We start from the raw sequence: 7857 nt of genomic DNA on the forward strand, positions 1-7857 counted from the left end.
GACTTCGTCCGCCTGGACTTCAGTTTATAGCGCGCGATGTCAACAAAATTGGTGTCAAAAGCTTTTATAAAAAAAACCCTGGTACCCCTTAAATCAAAACAGCCGCTGTGCAGTGTGCACATAATATTTCATTTTTTTAAATTAAACTTTATATTTTATGCCAAATTTTAAGCCCTAATTTCACCAACGACTGTTAAAGTTAACGCTCGAATTAGTATCACGTTACCTCTTTCGTTTTTCTTATGAATGAAAGAGAAGACTTGACATTTTAACAAGCTGTTAGCACTAACAGACGTTGGTGAAATTGGGGCTAAAGCTTATTTAGCCCCCCAATTACACAACCTTGCAAACGAGCAAACGGGTCACCTGATGGAAAGCAACTTCCGTCGCCCATGGACACTCGCAGCATCTTCTGATGCTGCAAGTGCGTTGCCGGCCTTTTAAGAGGGAACAGGGTAATAGGGAAGGGTAAGGATGGGAAGGGAAGGGAATAGGGGAGGGTAGGGAAGGGAATAGGGTAGGGGATTGGGCCTCCGGTAAACTCACTCACTCGGCGAAACACAGCGCAAACGCTGTTTCACGCCGGTTTTCTGTGAGAACGTGGTATTTCTCCGATCGAGCCTGCCCATTCGTGCCGAAGCATGGCTCTCCCACGTATTTCATCATATCATTGATAGGTTTAAGGTTACGCCACTGTATATAATATATTAAAGTACTCACTTATTAAATAACGTAAAAAAGAAATAACAATCGAAAAAAATCGAAACTCAAATGTATGATGATACCGCCTCTTATAGAAGGATGTTGGGCAAGCGTTAGCGCGATGTAAAAGACGCACGGCGCCGCGTAACTAACTTAATTTGAACAATTTTTCGTATTTTCACCCCCTTACAACCCTTTTTTCCAGGAAAAAAAGTAGCCTATGTCCTTTCTCAGGCGTTAGACTATCTGTATGCAAAATATATATCTATACTAATATTATAAATGCGAAAGTATCTCAGTCTGTCTGTCTGTCTGTCTCGCTTTCACGCCAAAACTACCGAACCGATTGTAATGAAATTTTGTATACAGATAGTCTAAGGCCTGAGAAAGGACATAGGCTACTTTTTTACTGAAAAAAGGGGTTGTAAGGGGGTGAAAATACGAAAATTTAAAAAAAAGTAGCCTATGTCCTTTCTCAGGCTTTAGACTATCTGTATACAAAATTTCATTACAATCGGTTCGGTAGTTTTGGCGTGAAAGCGAGACAGACAGACAGAGACTTTCGCATTTATAATATTAGTATAAATTAAATTGTCAACGTGCCGATATAGTGCCGACTGGACGTGAAGCAGATGAAAAAAAATGGTTCTGCTGTCATGTATTACACGTCCCGTTTTACCACGCAGTGTTACTGATAGTGACATCTCGCTTGCTCAGGCCTTTGTTTCTCTATTCCGCATGATACAAATCGCGACTGACAATGAAGTGACAGCTGATGTTTCTAGTCTAAGGGCATTTGCATACTCGATGTGAATTACTGAGTAAGTATATCACTTCGAACTCATAAATAGTGAGAGTTACCAAGAGGTTTTCCGATGAGACTATAATAGTCTGTGTCTATAAAAGTGTTCAATTTTTTTTTCTTAAAGTTAACAGAATACAGTGCGAGCATTTTTCATATTATAGCTCCTACATTAAAAAGGTCAATGACGGCTGGTGTGAGGTGTCACCTTAAAATATTGTAACTATAATTTCTTACCTGTCATTAAATGAATTATTTCCCCTATTCATTATTGTCTGTCAAACCCTTCATTAAATTAAAGATTATTAAACATCATTAAATTTCTCTGAGTGCAGCCATTACAGTCAATTTTCAATAGTTTGCCTGAAGATTATTGTAATAGTTAACACAAATTAATACTAAGTTAAAAACATAACTTATACATTTTATTAATTCAATAACTTGCTTTTACAAAAATATATGATATGGCACGTAAAAGGTTTATCAAACCAGTATCACTCAGTAAAGCTTAAATTACATTTAATCTTATTTTGGTATATTTTTCACACTGTTTTATTGCATAGCATCCAAAGTATCACAAACTTCATTTATTGTCGGTCTACTTTTACGATCATACTGTAGGCACATCTGACACAGTTCGTATATTTCTTTAGCTTTGGGCCACTCTCCGACAACAGGGTCCACCAACATGCTTATGTCATTATTTGTAACATTTTCTTCTACATAATCTTTTATGTTGTACCTGACACCATCTCTCTTAACGATGGGTTCAAAGCCGGTGAGTAGCTCAAGTAGAACAATCCCAAAACTGTAAATGTCGCCTTTTTGTGTAATGGTCCCGTGTAACATTTCATGGGCCATGTAAGATTCTGTGCCTTGTGGAGTTGTGATGAAGGTAGTTGCATCATGTTGTTTCGATAAACCAAAATCACACAGCTGAAAAAAAATAAGATAATAATTATTGTTAACATAAAAGTTTATGGTTAGGGTATTCAAGTTTCTAAATTTATTTTTGTGATGCAAAAATATTACGGAGATTACCTTGGGTACACAGTCTCGAGTAAGTAATATGTTCGCACTCTTTATATCACCATGAACAAAATTCTTTACTGATTTCGGTAAGTTTTCTGAATTGGAACTGTTATCTTCAATTATGTGCTCAGCATGCAAGTACTTCAGTCCTTCAGCGGTACCAGCTATTATTGAAAATCTTTGCTCTTTATTGAGAATTTTGGCCGCTATGTTGTAATGTAAAGATCCACCATCAATATACTCGCACACCACACACGGAGCCGGACCGTCAATTGAGAATCCAAAAATTGGCACAATGTTTTTATGCTTAAATTGTGATAGGCATCTTACCTCCGTATTAAAAAGTGTCATTGCAATATCCGATTTAGTGTTCATTGGTAAATTATTTTTAATTTTTTTAATGGCCAGTAAACCATATTGGAGATGTTTTCCTACGTATACCTCTCCAAAACCACCACTGCCTATTTTGCCAGTCAAATGTGGGACATTAGTTGGAGTCTCACAGAAGTTATTAGTGATTTGTCTTAGGTCATCATATTGAAAGTGTTTTAAATTGACATCTTTTAAAATAACACTGTCTATTTCCCCAGATATGTTTATATTAGGGAAAGATGTTTGATATTGAAATCCATTATATTGATCGTTTGAACCTCTTGATGAATATTTTTGTGAGTCTTCCACTTCATTGAAAGAAGTATCATCTCCAATTAAAACAGACAGGTTTGGAATGTTCATTGACTCTGAAAACTTTATCATATCACTAGCAGACTTCATTTCCTTTGTTGGGTCGTTGCATACTCGAGAATCCATTCTAATACTGCTCTCATCATTCAACATCATAGTGAGACCGGTAACAGGAGCTGCTGGGCCAATCTCGGGCCTCATCGGATATGGCTCTGCAATAATAATTGCATTTAATAGTAGCTACTGGCATTGCAAATGTCTAACTTTAATATGAATAACTTTTACCTTTTAATAGCCTTGCAATTTCATCAGCAGCTCTAAACATTTGGGCTTGAATTACGATTCTCTTGAGTGTGTTTAGTGTTGGCCGGACTCTACCTGATGTGCCCCACTCATCAAACATAATCTCAGTACATTTTTGGTTTGTTGACTTAGCATGGTCTTCTATCAATCTAGGATGGAAAAAAACAGAATTTTTGTATATAATAATTAATAAGTATTAATATATTATGTCTAAGGTAGGCAGTGACTCACCAAAAATGTCTAAAACATAATAACAAAAAATACTACTCCTTCCGCTATGTGTACCTCAGGGATGTCAGACGTACCAACTTCTTGGTAAACATATTAGGTTTTGGTTTCACGTACCATGTAACAAGACTACTCAGTCCTTGCACTCAGAAATACAAAGATTGGCCCTTGACCGACATAAATACACTGACCATAACCAATTTCCATTCTACTTTATCAGTTAATACAAAAATTTACCCCCTTTTTTATCCCCTAAGAGGGGAGGGGGAAATTTTATGCACCAGATGTTAAGTTGAAAATACCCCTTCTTTTGTCCCCTTAGGTGGGGGGGGGATTGATACACCAGATTTTAAGTTGGAAGAAGACAAATATATCTGCGAAAACAACATTCAAATCGGATCAGTAGTTTTCTTGTGATGCTGGAACAAACATACAGACAGACAGACAAAAAACTAACCACAGTTTTGGCTTCTATAGCGATGTAGTGACACCCCCCCCGCTTATTATTTTTTGTTTGTCTGAAAGGTTTTCTTTTATTTGAAAGGGCTTATCTCGCTAACTACTGGAGCAATTTTTATGTTATTTGGCACAGATAAGAAGTAGACCACGTGAAGGATCATAGGCTATCGATTTTAATAATTTTTTCAGTGGCTATATATTTTATACCCTTGTGACGCCGGGGCGGGTCGCTAGTACATAATAATAATATAATATATAAATAATATAAGATATAGAGAAGAGATGTATCGTAATATACAGAAATATATTGAGATGTATTTAGATGTATCAAAATGTAAATATATATTTTCATATAGCTCGGTATCTTAAGATACGAAGATGTAAAAATATAAATTATAGCTGCTGTGTGTGGTCTCTTGACGATTTCTATAGAAAGATGTATTGAGATGTATCGTGCTATAATATACATCTTTACATTACCTGCTCTGTGTGTGACAAGCTTAAGAGTATGAACAAAGGTGACGGCACATTTATGTAAGGATTTAGAAGAGTAAATAATCTACTAATATAATAATATATTACAAGGTCTTTTATACCTGTTTGTTCTTTTTAGGGTTACCGTACCCAAAGGGTAAAAACGGGACCCTATTACTAAGACTTCTATGTCTGTCTGTCTCCAGGCTATATCTCAAGAACGGCTATAGCTAGACTTCTGAATTTTTCACAGAATGTGTATTATATCTGTCGCCGCTATAACAAAAAATACAAAAAATAAAATAAATATTTAAGGGGGGCTCCCATACAACAAAATTGATTTTTTGCAATTTTTTTGCTTGATATCAATAATTGCTAGAGCTAGGCACTTGAAATTTTTACAAAATCTTTATACTTTAATAATTAATAATAAAATTTATATTTAAGGGGACTCCCATACAAAAATTAAAATTTTTGGGCTATTTTTAGCTCTATAACGGTACAGAACCCTTCTGACTCACACTTGGCTGATTATTTCGAACTTACTTATTTCTGTTATTCAAAGTAATCATCCGTGCAATCAATGCAATTCTTGAAAATATCAGCTGGACGGCAGACTACACAAAATCTTTGATATTCCCGAACACGTGATTTTAGTATATCGTGATGAAATTTGAGCTGGGTTTTTTTATCAGCACCAGCATCAGAGACGATTTTAGTGATACCATGGCGGATAACTCCGCCGTTAGTTGACGGATTTGCAAAATTCTTTTGTTACTGGATAAGATGTAGTCGGAATTTCGTAACATGTTAACAAAAGTGGTGATCTGATGGTGTAATTCATGAGAAATCGAGGGGAGCTAAAAGGAGGAAACTAGCTGACCCGGAAAACATTGTTGTGCCAATTATTATTATTTTTATAATATCAATATAAAAAGTAAATAAAAACCTAACGATTGTACATAGCATTATAATCGGTTGAACCGTTTTGGATGAGTTCGCGCACAGACACTGTGACCCGAGAATATTATATAGGTACATATATTTTGACTAGATGACCCGGCAAATGTCAGTTTGCCATATATATTATTTCTATTATCAATAATATATTATATCAAAAAGCAGATAAAAAATTATCCTCAAGCCATTGTATGTAAATAACGAATGTATGCATGCAAAATTTCATTGAATCGATTGAGCTGCGGGGCTAAAATGGTCACATTTAGCAATTCCTCTCAATCAATTCAGCAAATGAATTGTCAAAACTGTCAAACTGACAAATGTCAAATCCGTACAAAAATACAGAAATGAATTGTAAGCAGAGTTGCATTTTGCGATTTTAGAAAAATGAATCATATTATGATTCATATCATGATTCTTCAAAGCGACCATTTTAGCCCCGCAATTTGCTTACAAACATTGTGAGTTTTGTATATTTTAATTGACAATTAATGTTAATATAATATTTTACGCAAATACATACAAAAACTAACCAAATTCGGACGTGGACGAAGACGTGGCTAGTAGGATTTTATTAAATAAAGTTATAATATTTTTGTAACAACTACAGCAGAATCGATCCAATAGTGTCAGAGCATATTCGATTTCTATAAATAAACAAGTGTATACAGCAAAAAGTATTAATAATTTGATTCTCAAAGTACAGATGGAAAATGTGACTTGAACTTCTCAAAATTTTATCTGATATATTTGGTTATACTAGGTTTGAACAAAAAGTGGTTACGAGAATAATAACACAAAATAGCCGCATTGACATTTTGAAATCGTTGGGCGAGTATGGGGGGTATGAAGTGAGCGGGTGAATACCGATTTTTTTCTGGCATAGGTCGCCCCCTTAACTAATCTAAACTGAAATAATCGCATATTATGAACTAAAAATCAGCAATTATTGAATTTTTCTTTCTGAGTATTAAATCAATACAATACGGAGAGAAAATTGCAGTCAGTCCGGTCACTTGTCAGTTTATTGCCACTGAACGGTTGGTGAAACTGCTTCTTTAATCCGCTAGTCGACTACTGCGCCATCGCCGGTGCGGAGCACAGGCTTACTAGTTTTCTGTCTCCAATACCAGTTTTCAGCCAGCTCGACACAAGGATTTCCAAGTGGCTGTCTAACATCCCTGGTGTACCTACCGTACTGCCACACTCAGAGTGGAATATTAATTTCTTAAAATAAGTAATTATTTCAAAATTTTGACATAAGCCCATAAAGTTAATATATAGGTACCGTACCTAGCGGAATAGAGAAACAAAGACCTGAGCAAGGGAGATGTCACATATTAATTATTATGGACATTGGACATTAACATGCATAACTTTTTACATGGCTGATGGCAGTCCAATTTTGGTTCTCCTAAGTTGAACTAATATACTTATTATGTTACTAAAAATTAAAATAAGAGTCAAACTGTATCTAATCTAATGAATATATTTGACTAAAAACTGCTTACTTACCTTATGTGTTCACTATTATATTTCGGTTCAAAGTGTAAACTCTCTATATTTTTAGGTACTAAAGACATGAGTCTTTTCCAATCATTGTCAACTTCCAATATATCAATTAGATCACAAAGAACATCTGCGTTTAGTTTTCTAATCTCTACATTCCTGTAGTCATTATACACGTATTTTGCCATTGCGTTAAAGTAATAAAATTCGTCAAACACAACAAATAATATTATTAAGACACAGGAAACAAGTTATCTACAAGTAACCGAACCTAATTTTGTAATAAAATTATCTATTTATTGTATTAGATTATCTTCAAAAATTGTAAACAACAGGAAAATACACGGAAAATACAAAATGTCAAATAATAATGTGTATTCAGAAACTCAAATAGTGTAAAGAAAGCTGTCATTTAACGAGATTTCATTGGCTAGCGAGGCATCAGAGCTCAGCAGCAGCTAGTGAGTGGTGGCACTACCTAGGCCTAGGCCAATAAAACTGGCCAATATACTGTTTCGAATTTAAAAACACATGAAAAACACGCCAAAACGTCATTGGCACGTCAGTTTATTTTTTTCTTTTAAAATCCTATGAGTAAACCACAAAAGTCTTGAACTCTTCTAGAATCAAGACTGAGTAGGTAGTGAGTTATTTTAATCTAATGTTCTTGAGTCTAATAATTGAGTCTTGAATTCGTGAGTCGT

At 35.1% G+C, this 7857-nt stretch overlaps 1 protein-coding gene across 1 annotated transcript; it reads right to left on the reverse strand.

The window, feature by feature from the left end:
• Nucleotides 1–1912: 1912 nt before the first annotated feature.
• Nucleotides 1913–7387, reverse strand: LOC121727244 (interleukin-1 receptor-associated kinase 4-like). The gene is made up of 4 exons (XM_042114963.1): nucleotides 7160–7387; nucleotides 3506–3672; nucleotides 2546–3432; nucleotides 1913–2440 (listed from the first exon to the last, which is right to left on the reverse strand). The coding sequence occupies exons 1-4, from the start codon at nucleotides 7339–7341 to the stop codon at nucleotides 2057–2059; spliced, it is 1620 nt and encodes a 539-aa protein (XP_041970897.1). The 5' UTR covers nucleotides 7342–7387; the 3' UTR covers nucleotides 1913–2056.
• Nucleotides 7388–7857: the final 470 nt, after the last annotated feature.

Source organism: Aricia agestis, chromosome 5, assembly GCF_905147365.1.
Source record: "Aricia agestis chromosome 5, ilAriAges1.1, whole genome shotgun sequence".
In the NCBI taxonomy this organism is placed as follows: Eukaryota; Metazoa; Arthropoda; class Insecta; order Lepidoptera; family Lycaenidae; genus Aricia; species Aricia agestis.

Excerpts from the sequence above, each read along its gene's own strand:
- LOC121727244 (XM_042114963.1), bottom strand. The coding sequence starts at position 7,341 with ATGGCAAAATACGTGTATAATGACTACAGGAATGTAGAGATTAGAAAA. Across the intron at positions 3,433-3,505 it reads AATTGCAAGGCTATTAAAAG|AGCCATATCCGATGAGGCCC; the intron begins GTAAAAGTTATT and ends TTATTATTGCAG. Across the intron at positions 2,441-2,545 it reads CTCGAGACTGTGTACCCAAG|CTGTGTGATTTTGGTTTATC; the intron begins GTAATCTCCGTA and ends ATTTTTTTTCAG.